We start from the raw sequence: 20,164 nt of genomic DNA, 5'->3' as shown, positions 1-20,164 counted from the left end.
TCAGTAGGGTTAATCTGATAAGAGTAGAATGATACTTTCTAAACCCACATTGGAAATTACTTATGAGGCCTCTAAAATTCTAGCACCTAGCTGAGATGGGAGCTGATCACTCAATCTATAATTTTTGCAGCAAGGCTAGTGTGGGAAATACTATGAGAGTACTGGGATGTATGTGGTCATATTTTGACTGAAGAAGTGAACCCACCATCATTTCTCTCCATAAAAATTAACTCCACTTATCATTGAAGAAAAGAGTAGATATCTTTCAAATTTTGGTTAAAATCTAGTCAAGAAGAAGCCTCATGAGCTAGTTATCTTGGTATCCAGTTCCTCTTTTGAGAAAAGGAGGTTATAGATCTTTTATTTTTTACAAAAATGAAAATTATTCTCCTATTCTCGTTGTTTCTCAGCATGTTTAGAAACCCAAAGTCAAATTTAAAGAAAACAGTGGATATTGGAGGTACTGTTCCATTGTTTCATGTAGAATAAATACATCAGCAGCAAGATGGATCATACTACAGTCAGGTCAACTGTTAAGTGCAACAGAGCTGTGACAACACTAAGGCTTTTGCCTTAGAGATATTTACACAATTGTGTTACAGGATTTTTTTAAAAATTTTTTTAGAGGTAAGTCCACAAGGCAATTGAGCCCAGCCTGCTACAACTGTCTTGACAGTAGTTATGTGGTCCATCCAAACATGACACTGTCTTAGTGTTCCAAGTACAGCCCACTGTCTATACATCATCCACTTTGTTTACTGAGGCCCTTTTATTATGGTTTCCTGTTGGTTCTGCTTTTTGTATAAGGTGGACATAAACTGGAAAGTGGCTATGAGAGGGAAGATCATCTACACACTTCTGACAGTGCAGAATTTGTAATGGTAGGAGAATAATCTTTGGTATCACTGGTGCAGAATGACTCTGCCTTTGTGCTAAAATGCACATTAAAGATGTATATATTCACCTAGTGTAAGATTCCTCTACAACTTGATCCCAGGGGCACGTGAAACTACAGCCCCATACAGCTCTACCTTTGTTGAAAGGAGAAACGTTTGGCGAGTTGGACAATCATGTCTACGAGTGGCTCACTGTCATGTGGTGGTTGAGATGCTAAATACTTGGAGCAATCTGTTACCTGAAGTGACGTGTGTTACAGGTACCTGTTACTGCACTACTCCACAGGAATACTCACAATATGTCATCCTCTGTGTGAAGCTGCCAGCTCTTAGCAAGTGGGTGTTGTAAGGCTTAAAATGTCTCTCTTGGACATATATTAACAAATTTTGATCTCCTACAAATAAGGTTTGAACCTATTCAGTTTCTGCTGTAGTATGCCATGCCTTTCCAGGAAGCCCTGAAGCACCATTGTCTGACTGGGTTGGCACTCAACATGTTTTTTCATATGCACATGAAGATATTAGTACAATGGATACAGTAAAAGGTACCTGACAATATTTTGTCAGCCAACAGAGCATGAAGTTCTGCAGAAATTGGATGGCTGAACTTTCCTTAAGACTATGCAGGAATTCTTTCAGACAAATATTTTTGGCAAAAATGTGTGTATTTTAGAATGGGAAAAGAAGATAACACAACATTACAGCAACAAAAGCTGCTAGCAAATTATTTCATTGGCTCGGCAAAAAATCTGAGTTGTTTAATCAATTGTAAGGACTAGTCCACAGCAAAATACTTGGAGATAAGCATACTTTTAGCTGTTAGGCCCGATGTCAGGCACTTCAACTACTGCTCAGAGACCATTGATATTTTGTTCAGGGAGAACACACTATTAGTTAACCATAGCCAGCTGACACCAGCCCAGATGTAGCTCAGGCTGCAGGCCTGAAAACAGTAGCTGACACCTTCATGCACACTCGACACCACCTGGATGCTGCCTAGCAACCCTTGTGCACAGACACTTGGCATCAAACACACTGCCAGTTCACTGTGACATATTGTCTGGTAACTACAAGCATTTAACCATAGACATAAAAGTCTGCCTATTAAAGTTCTGTCTGTCTGTTGTTCTGTAATGACTAAAACCCACAAAGGTGACTGTGAGAAAATTATTAACACAATGGGCATGTTATTGTTTGATGTTTTAGCTGCAGTGTTTGAAGGGAATATACTGTCCCAGAAAAAGTTTATTAAAGGGTAGTTGCAGTCAATGTTGCCATGGTCCAAAACATTTATAAAACATGTATATTACTCAAATCAATTGTAATGTACTCTATTTACATTCCTGCCACTGGTGCACATAATACTTTTATTTTTTATTCATTACAAATGTCACAGTAATGTGCAATAATTTTATAATAAATTAGTTTCTAAATGTGAACATAAAGTAGCTAGTTTGTTACACAAAATGATACCCAGCATGGGGCTTCAACAAAACTGATCACTTCATAAAATGGCTTCCCAATGTGGGGCTTTGTAATAATTAATCCTATACTACCAAGGTTTTTCTCTATTTCTTTTTGTCTTGGTGGGGTCTCTAACATTGCTGGAGACAGACTAGGACTTGTTGGTCCTTTTAGCACAATTATTGTCAAGTCTTTGGTGACAGAACTAACTGGAATCTTCATCCTTGCTACTTTACACCCTACTTTATTATTCTTTGCTTTGTTCTTCTGTGCAACTTTTCCTTTGTGTGGAGAAGTAGGAGAAGATCCTGCACTGTCTGAATCAACCACTGCAGCAGTGGTCTTTGTGTTTTGGAGGCAACCTTCACAACATTAGACTAGGAAGGTATAGTTGTAGTAAATGATATAGATGTTTTACAATTGGAGTATGCACCTTGGGATGTACAATGACACCAAAGAGTGTTAATTAATGCATTTATTGCTTGTGTGCATGTTCACCCAGGCAAAGTCCCATATATCTTAGAAAGTCTAATATAACTGAACTGCAGTGGGTTGTTCCTAGGCTGTTCATTAATGACTGTTTCACCTCAATGACCATCCACCTCATTATCCACAGCAAACCGTGAGGTGCAGTTTTATTATTATTATTATTATTATTATTATTATTATTATCATCATTATTTAAAAGAAGTTTACACCATCCTTATGATTGGAACATTAAGCATAGATGTCCATTCCCTCTGACGCCAACATATCACTGGTGCACTGCGTGATGTAGTCACTTCAGAATTCACAGAATTTAAGGTTACAGCAAACTGGTGGTGCTCATCATTCTTCAACTTGGAACCCCCTTGTTCTTGACCCATTGAAACAATGCAGTTTCCCCATATTTCTCATAATGTTATAAAATGTTCACATCCATCACTTTATAAAAATTTCATCTTTCATTATATACAGGGTAATTATAAAATTAATGAAATTTTAAAAATTGGTCTGGTAAATGGCTAACTGTAGTGTAACAAATGAAACAGTATGTGACAGACAAACTCTCAACATGCTTTGAAAGTGGTACTGCAAGTTACTTTGGAAAACTGCTGACAAGGCTGCCATCAACTGCAGTTGCTGAAAATAACTGTGAACTAGACAGAGAAACTATTTTGAGTGCTAGAATTTTGCCCACTGTCGACTGATAGTGAGTGTACAAAGAGCTTTCTGTTGTAAGTTTCACAAGATGCCACAAATTTACAACACCATAGCGAAGTTTTACAAGAAATTCAAGGAGGATGGTTGTTTGTGTGGTGCGAAATGTTCAGGCCAACCAGTCATGTCAGAACAGACAGTGGTCTGTGTGAGGGACATGATGTAGCAAAGTCTCACAAAGTCTACCTATCAAACTAGTGCACAACTGACCATCTTTGGCCAAGAGTGGGGAAAATCCTTCATAAGTGATTAAAAGTAAAGCTGTAAGAATTGCAGCTCCTGCAAGACATAAGTCATGACAACAAATTACCCCTCCTGTAGTTCTGCACTGATGTGCAGAAACATCTTGAAAATGATGACAGCACAAGCAAATTAATCTTCAGTGATGAATCCACTTTTCATCTCTTGGGAAAGGTCAACTGACACAACATACACATATTGGAGACAGAAAATCCACATTCAACATCAAACGCATCTGGGATTCCAATAAAGTTAATGTGCTACATGTCATGCAAGAAAGGGAGAAAAAGCTTTGATACCATGGATTCCATCCATGCTGTTCGAGGGGCCACCACTGTCTCCAGACTTGATGCCTTGTGAATAGTGACACATAGAATATTTATAACAACTGTGTAAAGAAAAATGTCTTTCACATTTTGCATACTATATATTTGTTACATTGTTCTTTGTCATTTATCTGCACTGATTTTTTGAAATGTTTCATGGACTTTATAAATACCCTGCATATATCACCCAAAGATCACCTCAGTAGCTGAGTGATCAGTGTAGATAGCTGTCACACAGAGAACCTGAGTTTGATTCCTAGTACAGCCAAGGATTTTCCTTGGTACGGGGTACACACAGCCTAGTGATGCCAACTGAGGTACTACATCAACAAGAAGTAGCAGCTCCATTGGGAAGTTAGCAAAATGGCCAGGAGCAGTGAGCTGACCATAAGTCCCATGATAACTCATCTACATAACACCACAAGCTAGAGGATGACACAGTGGCTTGGGCTTCCACGACCTAGCCAAAGAGCTCATTTTATATTACCAAAGATAAAAGAGAAGGTGTTAACAGATGGTAGACTTTGTCACTGTAAACAATACAACTACTTTTTATTTTACAGGAAGGTACCAACATGCACAGTATTTATCACTAACTCATCCTGCATGGTTTTATGAGTTGTTCGTGTGTTTTTTCTACCAATACAAGATGCCATGACCTATCACCACCATGACATACAACTTTTACCAATGTCATGTTGTTGTTGTTATTGTTGTTCTGGTGTAATGTTCTGGTGGTGGAAGGATCTGCCACTGGAATTACTCCCAGTGTGGCCCAGGGTACACCTGATCGCTGATGATGACATGTCGTGTTGTATTTATCCCTTTGTTGCAATCTTTGAGGAGGCCCCTTTGTGGATCTTACTGCTGCCTATGATACCATTAATCACAGGAGAATGTAAACAAAGATCTATGGCATCACGAAAGAGTTCCACCTAACACAGTTTTAAGATGCCTGCTACAAAACAGACATTTCTTTGTTACTCTACAAAACAAAAGGAGCCAGTGGAGGGCACAGAGAAATGGTATCCACCGAAGGAAGTGTGCTAGCCCCACTGCTGTTTAATGCTAATGACCAACTAGTTAATCCTGTCACAATATCTTTCATTTATGCAGATAACACAGCACTTTCCGCGCAAGGTAGAACTTTTGAGGAGGTGGAAGAAAAACTCACAATAAGTCTTGAGGCATTATCTAACTACTATGATAGCAACTAACTGAAGCCAAACCCCTCCAAAACACAAGTGTGTGCATTCCACTTATGGAACAGGGAGGCACAGAGGAAACTGAGAATAACATGGAGAGGTCAACAGCTGACCCACCGTGACACCCCAAAGTAGTTCGGAGTGAAGTGGGACCGGTCCCTCACTTTCAAGGACTACTGTACAGATACAAACATGAAAGTCAGTGGAAGGAACAACATTATTAGGAAACTGACCGGCAACAACTAGGGGGCACACCCACAGGTCCTCCGCACATCTGCCCTCGCTTTGTGCTTCTACACTGCTGAATAAGCACCTGTATGACAGAACTCCAGCCATGCCAAACAGGTAAGTATTGCCCTAAATGAAACAGGATGAATTGTAACCGGCTGCTTGCAGGCAACCACTGCTGACAAAATCTACCACCTCATCGGTGTAGCACCTTCAGACATCCGAAGGAGAACAGCAGCTGAAGTTGAAAGAAAGAAGCAGGAGATGGATCAGACACACCCCCTGTTTGGATGCGAACATCAAACACCAAGACTTAAGTCGAGAAAAAGTTTTCTCCAGACAATGCAACCAATCCAAACATCGCCTGCAGACCATAGGGTAAAACTATGGTGTAGCTCATGATCAGAGAAATATTGGGACAACCCAAAGGAAGAACATATTACAGGTCATCATCTCTCATACACGACATTGAAGGTACTCAATAGACTGAGAACTGGAGTATCTCGCTACAAGGAGGACATGAAGAATGGGGATACATCTCAGGGGACGAACTATGTAAGTGTGGTGAACCCCAAGACCATCAGCACCTACTCAACTGCAAGAAACTGTCGGAACCTGTGTCTACGGATGATCTGATTATTCCCAATGATAAGGCAGTCTGTGCAACAGAATTTTGTGCAGCACATGGAATATAAATATGCACATATTCTCTGTAATACTTGTAAATTATATATTAAAAACAAAGATTCCAAGACTTACCAAGCGGGAAAGTGCCGGTAGATAGGCACAATAAATAAAACACACAAACACACACACAGAATTTCTAGCTTTTGCAACCAACAGTTGCTTCTTCACGAAAGAGGGAAGGAGAGGGAAAGACGAAAGGATGTGGGTTTTAAGGGAGAGGGTAAGGAGTCATTCCAATCCCGGGAGCGGAAAGACTTACCTTAGGGGGAAAAAAGGACAGGTGTACACTCGCACACACACACATATCCATCCGTACATACAGAGACACAAGCAGACATTTGTAAAGGCAAAGAGTTCGGGCAGATATGTGAGTCGAGGCAGAAGTACAGAGGCAAAGAAGTTGTTGAAAGACAGGTGAGGTATGAGCAGCGGCAACTTGAAATTAGCGGAGGTTGAGGCCTGGCGGATATCGAGAAGAGAGGATATACTGAAGGGCATCTTCAAATCTCCGGAGTTCTGATAGGTTGGTGTTGGTGGGAAGTATCCACATAACCCAGATGAGATGTGCTGGCCGTGCACCAAGGCATGTTTAGCCACAGGGTGATCCTCATCACCAACAAACACTGTCTGCCTGTGTCCATTCATGCGAATGGACAGTTTGTTGCTGGTCATTCCCACATAGAAAGCGAGACACTGTATGCAGATCGGTTGGTAAATCGTGTGGGTGCTTTCACACGTGGCTCTGCCTTTGATCGTGTAAACCCTCCGGGTTACAGGACTGGAGTAGGTGGTGGTGGGAGGGTGCATAGGACAGGTTTTACACCGGGCGCAGCTACAAGGGTAGGAGCCAGAGGATAGGGAAGGTGGTTTGGGGATTTCATAGGGATGAACCAAGAGGTTACGAAGATTAGCTGGACGGCGGAAAGACACTCTTGGTGGAGTGGGGAGGATATAATGAAGGATGGATCTCATTTCGAGGCAGGATTTTAGGAAGTCGTATCCCTGATGGAGAGCCACATTCAGAGTCTGATCCAGTCCCGCAAAGTATCCTGTCACAAGTGGGGCACTTTTAGGGTTCTTCTATGAGAGGTTCTGGGTTTGAGGGGATGAGAAAGTGGCTCTGGTTATTTGCTCCAGTCCTGTAACCTGGAAGGTGTACACGATCAAAGGCAGAGCCACGTGTGAAAGCACCCATGTGATTTACCAACTGACCTGCCTACACTGTGATGCTTTCTATGTGGGAATGACCAGCAAAAGACTGTCCATTCGCATGAATGGACACAGGCAGACAGTGTTTGTTGGTAATGAGGATCACCCTGTGGCTAAACATGCCTTGGTGCATGGCCAGCACATCTTGGCACAGTGTTACACCATCCGGGTTATCTGGATACTTCCCACCAACACCAACCTATCCAAACTCCGGAGATGGGAAGTTGCCCTTCAGTATATCCTCTCTTCTCGATATCCGCCAGGCCTCAACCTCCGCTAATTTCAAGATGCCGCTGCTCATATCTCACCTGTCTTTCAACAACTTCTTTGCCTCTGTACTTCCGCCTCGACTGACATATCTGCCCGAACTCTTTGCCTTTACAAATGTCTGCTTGTGTCTGTGTATGTGCGGATGGATATGTGTGTGTGTGCGTGCGCGAGTGTACACCTGTTTTTTTTTTTCCCCCTAAGGTAAGTCTTTCCACTCCCGGGATTGGAATGACTCCTTACCCTCTCCTTAAAACCCACATCCTTCGTCTTTCCCTCTCCTTCCCTCTCTCCTGAAGAAGCAACTGTTGGTTGCGAAAGCTAGAAATTCTGTGTGTGTGTTTGTGTGTTTTATTTATTGTGCCTGTCTACCGGCACTTTCCCACTTGGTAAGTCTTGGAATCTTTGTTTTTAATATATTTTTTCCATGTGGAAGTTTCTTTCTTTATATATATATATATATATATATATATATATATATATATATATATATATATATATATATATATATAAAACAGAAAGAAACTTCCACATGGGAAAAATATATTAAAAACAAAGATTCCAAGACTTACCAAGCGGGAAAGTGCCGGCAGACAGGCACATGAACAAAACACACAAACACACACACAGAATTACGAGCTTTCGCAACTGGCAGTTGCTTCGTCAGGAAAGAGGGAAGGAGAGGGAAAAATGAAAGGATGTGGGTTTTAAGGGAGAGGGTAAGGAGTCATTCCAATCCCGGGAGCGGAAAGACTTCCCTTAGGGGAAAAAAAGGACAGGTGTACACTCGCGCACACACACACACACATATCCATCCGCACATACACAGACACAAGCAGACATATTTAAAGGCAAAGAGTTAAGGGCAGAGATGTCAGTCGAGGCGGAAGTACAGAGGCAAAGAAGTTGTTGAAAGACAGGTGAGGTATGAGCGGCAGCAACTTGAAATTAGCGGAGGTTGAGGCCTGGCGGATATCGAGAAGAGAGGATATACTGAAGGGCGAGTTCCCATCTCCGGACTTCGGATAGGTTGGTGTTGGTGGGAAGTATCCAGATAACTCGGACGGTGTAACACTGTGCCAAGATGTGCTGGCCGTGCATCAAGGCATGTTTAGCCACAGGGTGATCCTCATTACCAACAAACACTGTCTGCCTGTGTCCATTCATGCGAATGGACAGTTTGTTGCTGGTCATTCCCACATAGAAAGCATCACAGTGCAGGCAGGTCAGTTGGTAAATCACGTGGGTGCTTTCACATGTGGCTCTCCCTTTGATCGTGTACACCTTCCGGGTTACAGGACTGGAGTAGGTGGTGGTGGGAGGGTGCATAGGACAGGTTTTACACCGGGGGCGGTTGCAAGGGTAGGAGCCAGAGGGTAGGGGAGGTGGTTTGGGGATTTCATAGGGATGAACCAAGAGGTTACGAAGGTTAGGTGGACGGCGGAAAGACACTCTTGGTGGAGTGGGGAGGATTTCATGAAGGATGGATCTCATTTCGGGGCAGGATTTTAGGAAGTCGTATCCCTGCTGGAGAGCCACATTCAAGGTCTGATCCAGTCCCGGGAAGTATTCTGTTACAAGTGGGGCACTTTTGGGGTTCTTCTGTGAGAGGTTCTGGGTTTGAGGGGATGAGGAAGTGGCTCTGGTTATCTGCTTCTGTACCAGGTTGGGAGAGTAGTTGCGGGATGCGAAAGCTGTTTTCAGGTTGTTGGTGTAATGGTCGAGGGATTCAGGACTGGAGCAGATTCGTTTGCCACGAAGGCCTAGGCTGTAGGGAAGGGACCGTTTGATATGGAATGGGTGGCAGCTGTCATAATGGAGGTACTGTTGCTTGTTGGTGGGTTTGATGTGGACGGATGTGTGCAGCTGGCCATTGGACAGATGGAGGTCAACATCTAGGAAAGTGGCATGGGATTTGGAGTAGGACCAGGTGAATCTGATGGAACCAAAGGAGTTGAGGTTGGAGAGGAAATTCTGGAGTTGTTCTTCACTGTGAGTCCAGATCATGAAGATGTCATCAATAAATCTGTACCAAACTTTGGGTTGGCAGGCTTGGGTAACCAAGAAGGCTTCCTCTAAGCGACCCATAAATAGGTTGGCATACGAGGGGGCCATCCTGGTACCCATGGCTGTTCCCTCAAAATCACCCTCTCCAAACCTTCCAGGAATTTCTCACTTCCAGCCTTGCCTCTCAATCTTTCTTGAAAAACCTTAATCCTACTCCCAACATCACCACAGCCGAATCCCAGGCTATCCGTGATCTGAAAGCTGACCGATCCATCATCATTCTTCCGGCTGACAAGGGTTCCACAACTGTGGTACTTGATCGTCGGGAGTATGTGGCTGAGGGACTGCGTCAGCTTTCAGACAACTCTACATACAAAGTTTGCCGAAGTAATCCCATTCCTGATGTCCAGGCGGAGCTTCAAGGAATCCTCAGAACCTTAGGCCCCCTACAAAACCTTTCACCTGACTCCATCAAACTCCTCACCCCACCGTCACCTCGCACTCCTACCTTCTACCTACTTCCTAAAATTCACAAACCCAAACATCCTGGCCGCCCCATTGTCTTTCAACAACTTCTTTGCCTCTGTACTTCCGCCTCGACTGACATCTCTGCCCTTAACTCTTTGCCTTTAAATATGTCTGCTTGTGTCTGTGTATGTGCGGATGGATATGTGTGTGTGTGTGTGCGCGAGTGTACACCTGTCCTTTTTTTCCCCTAAGGGAAGTCTTTCCGCTCCCGGGATTGGAATGACTCCTTACCCTCTCCCTTAAAACCCACATCCTTTCATTTTTCCCTCTCCTTCCCTCTTTCCTGACGAAGCAACTGCCAGTTGCGAAAGCTCGTAATTCTGTGTGTGTGTCTATATATATATATATATATATATATATATATATATATATATATATATTAAAACAAAGATTCCAAGACTTACCAAGCGGGAAAGCGCCGGTAGATAGGCACAATAAATAAAACACACAAACACACACACAGAATTTCTAGCTTTCGCAACTGACGGTTGCTTCTTCAGGAAAGAGGGAAGGAGAGGGAAAGACGAAAGGATGTGGGTTTTAAGGGAGAGGGTAAGGAGTCATTCCAATCCCGGGAGCAGAAAGACTGCCCTTAGGGGGAAAAAAGGATAGGTGTACACTCGTACACACACACATATCCATCCGCACATACACAGACAGAAGTGGAAGTTTCTATGTTTGGTAATTTATGAAAAATTATATTTAATATGTTATGTTCTAGACACATATAAATAAATAAATTATTGTTCTGTTTTTGTCAATATTTCTCATATCTCCATTCTTGTGTGCTCAACATATAGTGAACATATTGAATTGCAGAAAGGTGCAACAAAAAGACTGTCACACAAGTAAGCTTTTGGCCAAATAGTTCTCTTTCTTAATTAGACAACATACACATGCACACTCATGCAAATGCAACCCACAAACACTTGACCAATGTCTCTGGCTGCTAAGGCCAGACTGCGAGCAGCTGCACATGATGGAAGAAGCAGTCTGGGTGATGGAAGTAAGGGGGAGGCTGGGGCAGGGTGGGGTGCAGGGGTGGGGGTGGAGATAGAATGGTAGGGGTGGAGGATAGTAAAGAGCTGCTTTGAGTGCATATAGGAATGAAGTAAAGAGAGGGTAGGGCAACCAGATGTGGTCAAGAGTTTAGATGGAGGGCAGGGGGAGGGGGGCAGCAGTTAAAGAGATAAGTAAAAAGATTGTGGGTGCATCGGTGGAATACAGAGCTGCGCAGTGCTGGAATCGGAACAGGAAAGGGAATAGGTGGGTGACAGACACTGACTAACAATGGCTGAAGCCAGGAGTGTTGCAGGGACATAGTATATATTTCAGGGAAGGCTCCTAGAGAGGCTAGTGTTGAAAGGAAGGATTCAGATAGCACAGACTGTGAAGCAGTCAATAAAATGAAGAATGTTGCACTGGGCAGTGGCGTTAGCAACTGGATGGTCCAGTTGTTTCTTGGTCACAGTTTATCGGTGCCCTTTCATGCAGACAGACAGTTTGTTGGTGGCATGCCCACATAGAACACAGCACATTACTTGCAGTTTAACTTGGGGATCACATGACTGGTTTTACATGTAACCCTGCCTTCAACGGGATAGGTGATGTTTGTGACCATTCTGGAGTGGGTGGTGGTGGTGGTGGGAAGATGTATGCCATAGATCTTGCGTCAAGGTCTATTACAGGGATATAAGCCATGAGGCAAGGGTTTGGGAGCAGTGGTCGGTAGGGATGGATGGATGAGGATATTGTGTAGGTTTGGTGGGTGGCAGAATACCACTATGGGAGAAGTGGGAAGGATAGTGGGCAGGACATTCATTTCAGGGCACAACAAGAGGTAGTCAAAACCCTAGTGGAGAATGTGATTCAGTTGCTCCAGTTCTGAGTGGTACTGAGACATGAAGGGAATGCTCCTCTGTGGCTGGAAAGTGGAACTTTGGAAGGCGTGGGGGGTGTGGAGGGGTTGACTGGAGAGACAAGGCATTGGAGATCTGTTTCTGTACAAGGTTGGGAGGTTAATTGTGGTCTGTGAAGGCCTCAGTGAGGCCCTTGGTATATATAGAGAAGGACAGCTCTTCACTACAGATGTGATGGCCACGGGCAACTAGGCTGTATGGGAGGGACTTCTTGATATTGAATGGGTGGTAGCTGACCTCAACATTCATTAGTCACTATCCTTCATCACATATCCCCTTCCCCATTCTCATTCAGGCATTGCAGCCCTCTATCCCACCAATACACCCATGGTCTTTTTACTGCTCTCCTTTTCCACTGGCCTCCCCCTCCACCTCCCTTCTCGACCCTCCTTCTAACCCACTGCTCCCAGCTGCCCTACCCTCTCTCTGGTCATCCCTGTATGCTCCCACAAGCAGACTGCTTCTCCCATCATGCACAGCTGCCCACAGCCTGGCCTCGGTAGACAGAGACAGTGGTCGTGTGTGTGTGTGTGTGTGTGTGTGTGTGTGTGTGTGTGTGTGTGTGTGTGTGTTTTGTCTAGACCTTTTTGGCCAAAAGCTTAATTATTTGATAGTCTTTTTGTTGTAACTTTCTGTGACTTAACACCTCCACTATATGCGAATAGTAATCTATCCTTTTCATAATATTGTCATTTTTCCTTCCTGTATTTTCTAATTGATTCATTCTCATGTCCTGCTACACAAGTGTTTAATATTACAGCCCTAGTCCACTGATATAATTCACATCTACAGCAAGGTGGAAGAGAAGGAAGCAAATGTTGAAAATAGCCTAGTTTTGTTGACATTTGTTGGGAGAACAACACAGAGACTGGAGTTGTCATTTTTTCCTCTGAAGTTTGTGCCACCCTCATGATCTGGGTAATGAAGCCATTATTTCAAAATTCTACAACATATAAAAATACATAACAAAGTGCAACAAGCTTGTAGGAAGCTATGGATGTGGGGAATGTTATGCACCAACATTATCCATGTTTTACCATACATTAAATTTCAAAAAGAGAGGAAGTCAAAATACATGTTCAGTAGGACTCTCCATTGTGATATATCTTTCCACTGCAATCACATATCTTCAATTTTGCATGGAACCTGTGCACTCCTCTAGGCCCTGAAGTATGGGGGGCATATCACCTGTTACCTCTACAGCCTAGTGATGGTATAACTTTTGAAAAATGGTACACACTATTCAGTGTTATAAGAAACTTAGTTGAGATGAATATAACACATGAGGGTCATTCAACAAATAATGTCCCAAATTTTTAGTACCTCCATTAATACATCTTAGAAAATATCTTTCAGGCACTTTAAATTTAATGTTTGCATATGTGCAAAGCTTTCAACAATTCTGACAGTTGATAGCCACTGCGAGCCATCAAAATGGCACCTTTGCATGACACTTGTTACAATCAATGTGATTTAATTGAACTCTTGGTGTGAGGAAAGAAACCAAGTTGAACACCCATAAACATTTGTCTGCAGTGTATAGTACAGATGCAAATGATAGGAGAACTGTTGGGCAATGGGTAAAGGGGGAGAAAGCATCACAAAGTGCAGAAACGGAGCTCCATGATTGGAAATGTTTAGTATGTCCTGTCACCGCCACTGCTCCTGGCATGCTGAATCATGTGGAAGCCAGAATTCGCACAGGCTGGTGTGTAACAACTCGACAGTTGGCTCTACAGCTAATGATGAGCATTGGAAGTGCATGAGCAATGACTGAGACTCTTCGGTGTTCCAAGATACGTTCGAGAGGGGTTCCACAAATGCTCACAACAGACCACAACATTCAAAGAAAGCCATTTCATGTGAACTGTTGGAGGAGTTTAAGACCAATTGAGAGATATTTCTGTTATGTATAATAGATGACGAAAGTTGGTTGCATATCTTTGATTCACAGGAGTGGCACCACTTGGATGGGAGGGGAGGGGAGGGGAGGGAAGAGGGAGAAGGGGGACGGGTGGGAATAGGGGGAAGGGGGAGAGCAGAGGGGGAAGTGCAAAGGAGGGGAGGGAAGAGGGGGAGGGGGAGAGGAGGGGAGGGAAGAGGGGGAGGGGGAGAGGAGGGCAAAGGAGAGGAGGGAAGAGGAGGAAGTGGGAGAGGAGGGAAGAGGAGGAAGTGGGAGAGGAGGGGAGGGGGGATTCAAGGTAGCTCCCTCTGCTGTCAGAGTCATGATGACAGTCTTTTGGGATAATGATGGTAGTGTCATTCTCCTGAATGTGTTGCCGAAAGGATCAACCATTAATTCAGAGGTGTTGTGAAGATTCTGAACAAACTTAAGAACTATTTATGACATATTTTGTTTAACAAGATTCCCAAAGAAATCTTGCACCAATGCAATGATTTACAACTGCATGCAAGTCTCAGAGCTCAGGAACACTTCGCCAAATTGGACTGGACTGGACCTTACTGCCTCATCAACCTCATGGTCCAAGCCTGATGCCCTCTGTCTTCCATCTGGTGGCCACTTACGATTCTCTATGTGGGGCACATACTGAAGGCGATGAGAGTATAATTCATGCTGTGAAACCACAGCTACAAGCACATGATAAGAGCTTTTACCAACAGGGTATACATGCTCTTACGGAATACAAGCTTAAGGTCCAAGAACATGATAGAGAATACATAGAAAAATAGTACATGTAAAAGAAATGTTCTACCTGATGTTTTCCTGGTGTATTTCTAATTTGTAGAATTGTTAGGGATCCTTCTGGGTCACACTGTAAGTTCTTGACGATATTGTGGCAAACAGACTGATTGCCGACTTCAGGTAGTACCTGATGAGTGCTGCTCCACTCTTGTCAGCATCCTGTATAAACTGGATGACTGGCTGTTACATCCTCCATCACTCTGCTCCTGTTGCTACCTGTACAGCTGCCATGGTGGGTGGTGGTGGTGGTGGTGGTGGTGGTGGTGGTGGTGGTGGTGGAGTGTCAGCGGCACACCGTCTATGAGCTGGGATCTCCGGTTTCTGTGTTACTGCTCCCAGGTCCAAACCTCACTATGTGGGAATGCTTTTCTTTGTCTAAGCTCAGTTAAGGGTTCCCTGTGAACAAGTATGTGTAAAATGCCTTCATGCTGGAAGTTGTGATGACTACTGGACACATGTAGACACAATTCAGTGTGTATAGGTTTCCTGCACACTGGGTTTGTAGCTTGCCATCTGGTTTCTGTTACAACAGGACATCAGGGAACAGAAGGGTGGCATATTGTTCCTCTTCATGGTAAATTGCACTTTAGGATGATGCAAGCTGATGTGAAGGAGAAATTCACCTAAACCTTCCTGTCCATGTGACCAGACGATGAATGTGTGATTCAAATGTCAGTAGAAACACGTTGGTTTTTGCTGGGTTTGCTCCAGGCCACCTCATTGAAATCTTACATGAACAAAATCATGATGAACAATACAGCACACCCCACGGTGATGTTTTCCATCTGTCTGTAATCATTTCAATCAAACAGGAAGTAAGTTAACGTAAGCACAATCTTTAAGAGTCTCGCCAGGTTGGTTTCAAATTTCTTGCTTATCAATTCTGCAACTTACTTAATGTTCTGTGGAAATTATTGTAAATATACACATGGTGCCGCCATGGACTGTATCCTCTGTTGCTGATCATGGCAAATTTGTTCATGGAAGACTTTGAGGACAGGCTCTGGAGCGAGCTCAAATAAAAGCAACTTGTCTCTACTATTACTTAGCTCACACATTGATCATCTGTCCAGCTGGATGGGACAGCATAGGTAAATTTCTCCTTCACCTCAACTCATAATACCTTAAAATAGAGTTTATAATGGAGGAGGAAAAGGATGGCACACTTTTGTTTCTTGATGTCCTGACGACACAGGACTCAGGCGGAAAGCTGAGACATAGTGTGTACAGAAAACCTACACACATTTAATTGTAGATACATGTCTCCAGTAGACCCACAACTTCCAGTGTGAAGGCATTTTATGCACATTGTTCAAAGGGTGCGAGCCATCTGTGACTGAGACAGTCTTCCAACTGAGATGAAGAACCTGAAGAGAATGTTCTTAAGAAATGTGTACAGAAGCAGGCAGATAAAGTATGCATTTAGATAAGTTGTAAGTACACAGCAACAGGAAGATAAAAAGGAACACAAGTCACCAGCGTGCATGCAATCTGCCAGCAGCAGCTCCAGAAAAGTTGCCAAAATCTTGGAGTGACTCAAAGTTAAATGTGTATTTCACCCATCCCCTAAGACCTTGACATCTCTAGTTTCAATACAGGATGACCTAGCCTTTGAACAGAAGTGGTCTACAAAATTGCCTGTCACTGAGGTGAAGCATATATTGGGAAATTGTATGTATGGTAGAGGAGAGGTGCCATGAACATAAACACCACACTAAATCACGCCAGACTACCAAATCAGCCATGGCTGACTAGAATAAAAAATTGGCCATACTGTACATTACAATAAAACCAGTATCATTACGCACCTTCCTACTGTTGTCACTGTGTGATTAAAGAGGCCCTTGAAATTAAATTCCAAGATGGTCTAACAAACAAAGATAGCAGCCTACAGCTAAGTCAGGTGAGGGGCCCTGGACTAAGCCCAGAAAAAGAAAAGTAATCCTGTAAAGTGAGGTCAGCACCCGATGATGACAGCCCAGACACTGCGGTTCACATTTCGCAGTCAGGCATCGCAACTGCTGCCACAGCGAAAATACCCAACGTGGCCAGGAATTGAACCTGGGACCCTGTGATCCAGAGACAGCAACGCCAGCCACTAGACCATGAGCTGCGGACCAAGAGGAAAGTGACTGATGGGATAATGGCCAACGTATATAGGATACCAACAGGAGTGGAGCAGCAACCATCAGCAACCACATGAAGATGGTAATGAGTCTGTTTGCTTAAATATGGTGGTGAACTTATGGCATTATTTGGGCAGACACCCAAGAATTCTACAAGCAAAAGAAATGTTGACTATTATTGTAACCAAATCCCAACTCAAAAGAATTAATATGTCCTGAGAAAAAATTGTGGGGTGTTATTTATTGAACGGTCCCTTTATTAAGAAGACAGTGTAAGTAGCTGAACACTTTGTAAATAAAGAAATATGTCACCATTTTAGTGACTGTGTTAATTTATCTATTCTTTCTATTTAGATTAAATATAATCTATGCATTAGAAAAATATGTATGTATATAAATTTATACCTTTCTTGGCAGTTATCATATCAGTCAAAGTAACTTCTAGCTGCTTATTATGTTTAACAGAGGAAAGAAACTTCACAGCGTCATCATGAAACAGAAATACAACAGGTATCTTGACATCATCAGTTCCATCACCAGACATCGCAAACATTGGTGATGTAGCAGATGAAGATCCAACTGTATTGTCCAAGACAATACCAGCAATTGCTCCTGCCTTCTGTGCTCTGCGGGCCTATGTAACAAAACATTCCAGTTAAAAAAATAAAATCTGCTAACATTAATTCACTCATAAAAATAGCACAACAATTGGAAAAAAGAAGGTCAAAATTTATAACGAATATGACTATTAATTTCTGTATGTTAAAGTAAGTTAAATGGCAACCGACAGAATAAACAGAGGTAGAAAGTATTAATATCTCTTGCACATTCCAAGTTAAAATTTCTTGGTTGTACTAAATTTTTTTACTGTTGATTTCATGTTATTTCTTTGGTGATATCACAAGACAATGATAATAAATAAGACAATGTATTTCTGACCACTTCAATAACAAACTGTCACAACACATTTTCAATATGGGAATGGCAACTTTACAGTGACTGTGTCTCATCGAACAAGCATGACATTTCCAAAAAAGAATTGCAAACATGTTTCTTTTTAACCTTGTGTCTATTGTATGTGTAACAAGAATATAAAATACAAGCATACTTTGCCTAAAGCATGAAAATGCAGTTTCAAGAGTTACTGTGATGCCTACTTCCAAGAGGCCTCCATGTGAGGATGACTTTGTATTTTCTTTTAATGGCACTCGTTATTTGTTACTACACTACCAAAACATCACAACCACCTCCGAACTTATTTTGAATATGGTTATTTCAGTTGTTTTTTTAATCTTTTTAAATATGGGCTACGAATATATGCAGAAGAGATGAATGGTTGGTTGATGGGTGGGAGTGGGGGTGGGGTGGGGGAAGGGGGGTTGTGGGGTGCAGGTGAGAGGGAACCCAACAGTGAGGTCATCAGTCTTACAATCCGAAGTCACAGATGAGATTAAGGGATCAACAACACCAGCAGAAAAGAAGTCCACCACCCAAAAGCCAATGTTTCCAGCAAGCATCCATTGTATTAACACACAATAAATTAATGAAATAATGGTACACTATAAAATCTACAAATTTCAGGAAAAATTTTTCTTCATGTCCAAGTACAGACTGTGACAGTTGTGTAGACAACAAATTAATAATATGAATATAATAGAGGGAAACAGTCCACATGAGAAAAATGTATCTAAAAACAAAGATTCTGTAACTTACCAAACAAAAGCGTAGGTACGTTGATAGATACAATAACAATAACAAACACAAACACACACACAAATTTCTAGCTTTCGCTCACAACAAATATTCAATGAGATAATGATTCAAAGGACAGAGGACAGGGAAATATGCAGGCCATGGAGCTGGTCCTCCTCATGTCATGGTAGATACCAGCCACAGCATTTTGAACACCAAGACTGAAATGTGCTGGAGCACCATCTTGCAGAAACATGTCCCTTCTTATTGCTTGAGCTCATCTTATAGTAGGCCTTGGAGGGTGTTCTGAATAAAATGTCTGTAGTCAGCACCTGCAAAGCAATGCTGGAAGAATATGTGGCCCTACCAGACGGCGTACAAATCCAGTTCACACATTAACCTCAGACTGATGCTATTATCTAGCCTGTACTGCAGTACGAGTATTGTGGTCAGCTCTTAGATTCTGGTTGTGCAGATTTGTTCTTCCATCTCTTCTATATATTGCCTCATTTCTGATCAAACATGAAGAGACAAAGACAAACAATGGACTGGAACAAAACTTTCTGACAGATTAAAACTGTGTACTTGGATAGCTCAGCCGGTAGAGCACTTGCCCAGAAAATGCAAGGTCTCGGGTTTGAGTTCCAGTCTGGCAGACAGTTTTACCCTGCCAGAAAGTATCATATCTGTGCACTCTGCACTGCAGAGTGAAAATTTATTCTGGAAACAATCCCCCAGGATGTGGCTATGCCGTGTCTGTCTCTGCAATGCGGGAGCACTAGTCCTGCACTTTACACAGCAGAATTTCTGTCAGGTTTGGAAGGTAGGAGATTAGGTACTGGCAGAAGTAAAGCTGCAAGGAGGGGTCATGAATCATGCACAGGAATTTGAGTTGATAGAGCACTTGTCCACTAAAGGCAGAGGTCCAGGATTTGAGTGCCAGTTCTATACACAGTTTCAATGTGTCAGGAAGTTTCATATCACTGCTGCATGAAAATTCATTATGGAAAAGGATTTGCAGTTTGTGCAACAAATCATAGGCAGAAGTTCTCCTGTGGTAAGTGGTTGGCGGGCATAAGGCCTTGCACATGTCAAAGATGATATGGATACATGGGATGCTTGTGCATTATTCTCCATACTGGACTTGGAGATGTACCAAAATGCCACGGCCATTTGTCTTGTGATGGTATGTGGCTCTTCTTCGTCAGCCCATAGAACATGGTCTTTCTTGTCAGATGTCTGAGCAACAAGCAGGCTTCCTTAGTTAATAGTATGTGGTGCTATGTATCCTGTCTCAACAACGTGATAATAAACAGCACCTAAGATTGCAGAACTTGACCGTCTTCATTTTACAAATGCTGTCTGATACAGCCATGAAATCTTGTGTCTGGTACCATTCACACAACCATACATAAAAATGAGGTCTGCCTGTTCACAAAATCAATATACTGCCATGTTCAAATGAG

General features: G+C 42.7%; 1 protein-coding gene across 1 annotated transcript in view; it reads right to left on the bottom strand.

Moving 5' to 3' along the window:
- The window catches only part of LOC126365787 (ER degradation-enhancing alpha-mannosidase-like protein 3), a 205,687-nt gene that overhangs the window by 23,278 nt on the left and 162,245 nt on the right, over positions 1 to 20,164 (bottom strand). Inside the window, exon 17 of the mRNA XM_050008363.1 lies at positions 17,412 to 17,640. Within this exon, the coding sequence (XP_049864320.1) occupies positions 17,412 to 17,640 (229 nt within the window). The remainder of the gene's footprint in view (positions 1 to 17,411; positions 17,641 to 20,164) is intronic.

This window comes from Schistocerca gregaria, chromosome 4, assembly GCF_023897955.1.
Source record: "Schistocerca gregaria isolate iqSchGreg1 chromosome 4, iqSchGreg1.2, whole genome shotgun sequence".
In the NCBI taxonomy this organism is placed as follows: Eukaryota; Metazoa; Arthropoda; class Insecta; order Orthoptera; family Acrididae; genus Schistocerca; species Schistocerca gregaria.
The sequence above is the reverse complement of the archived record's forward strand: the minus strand, read 5'-3'. Positions and strand labels throughout refer to the sequence as shown.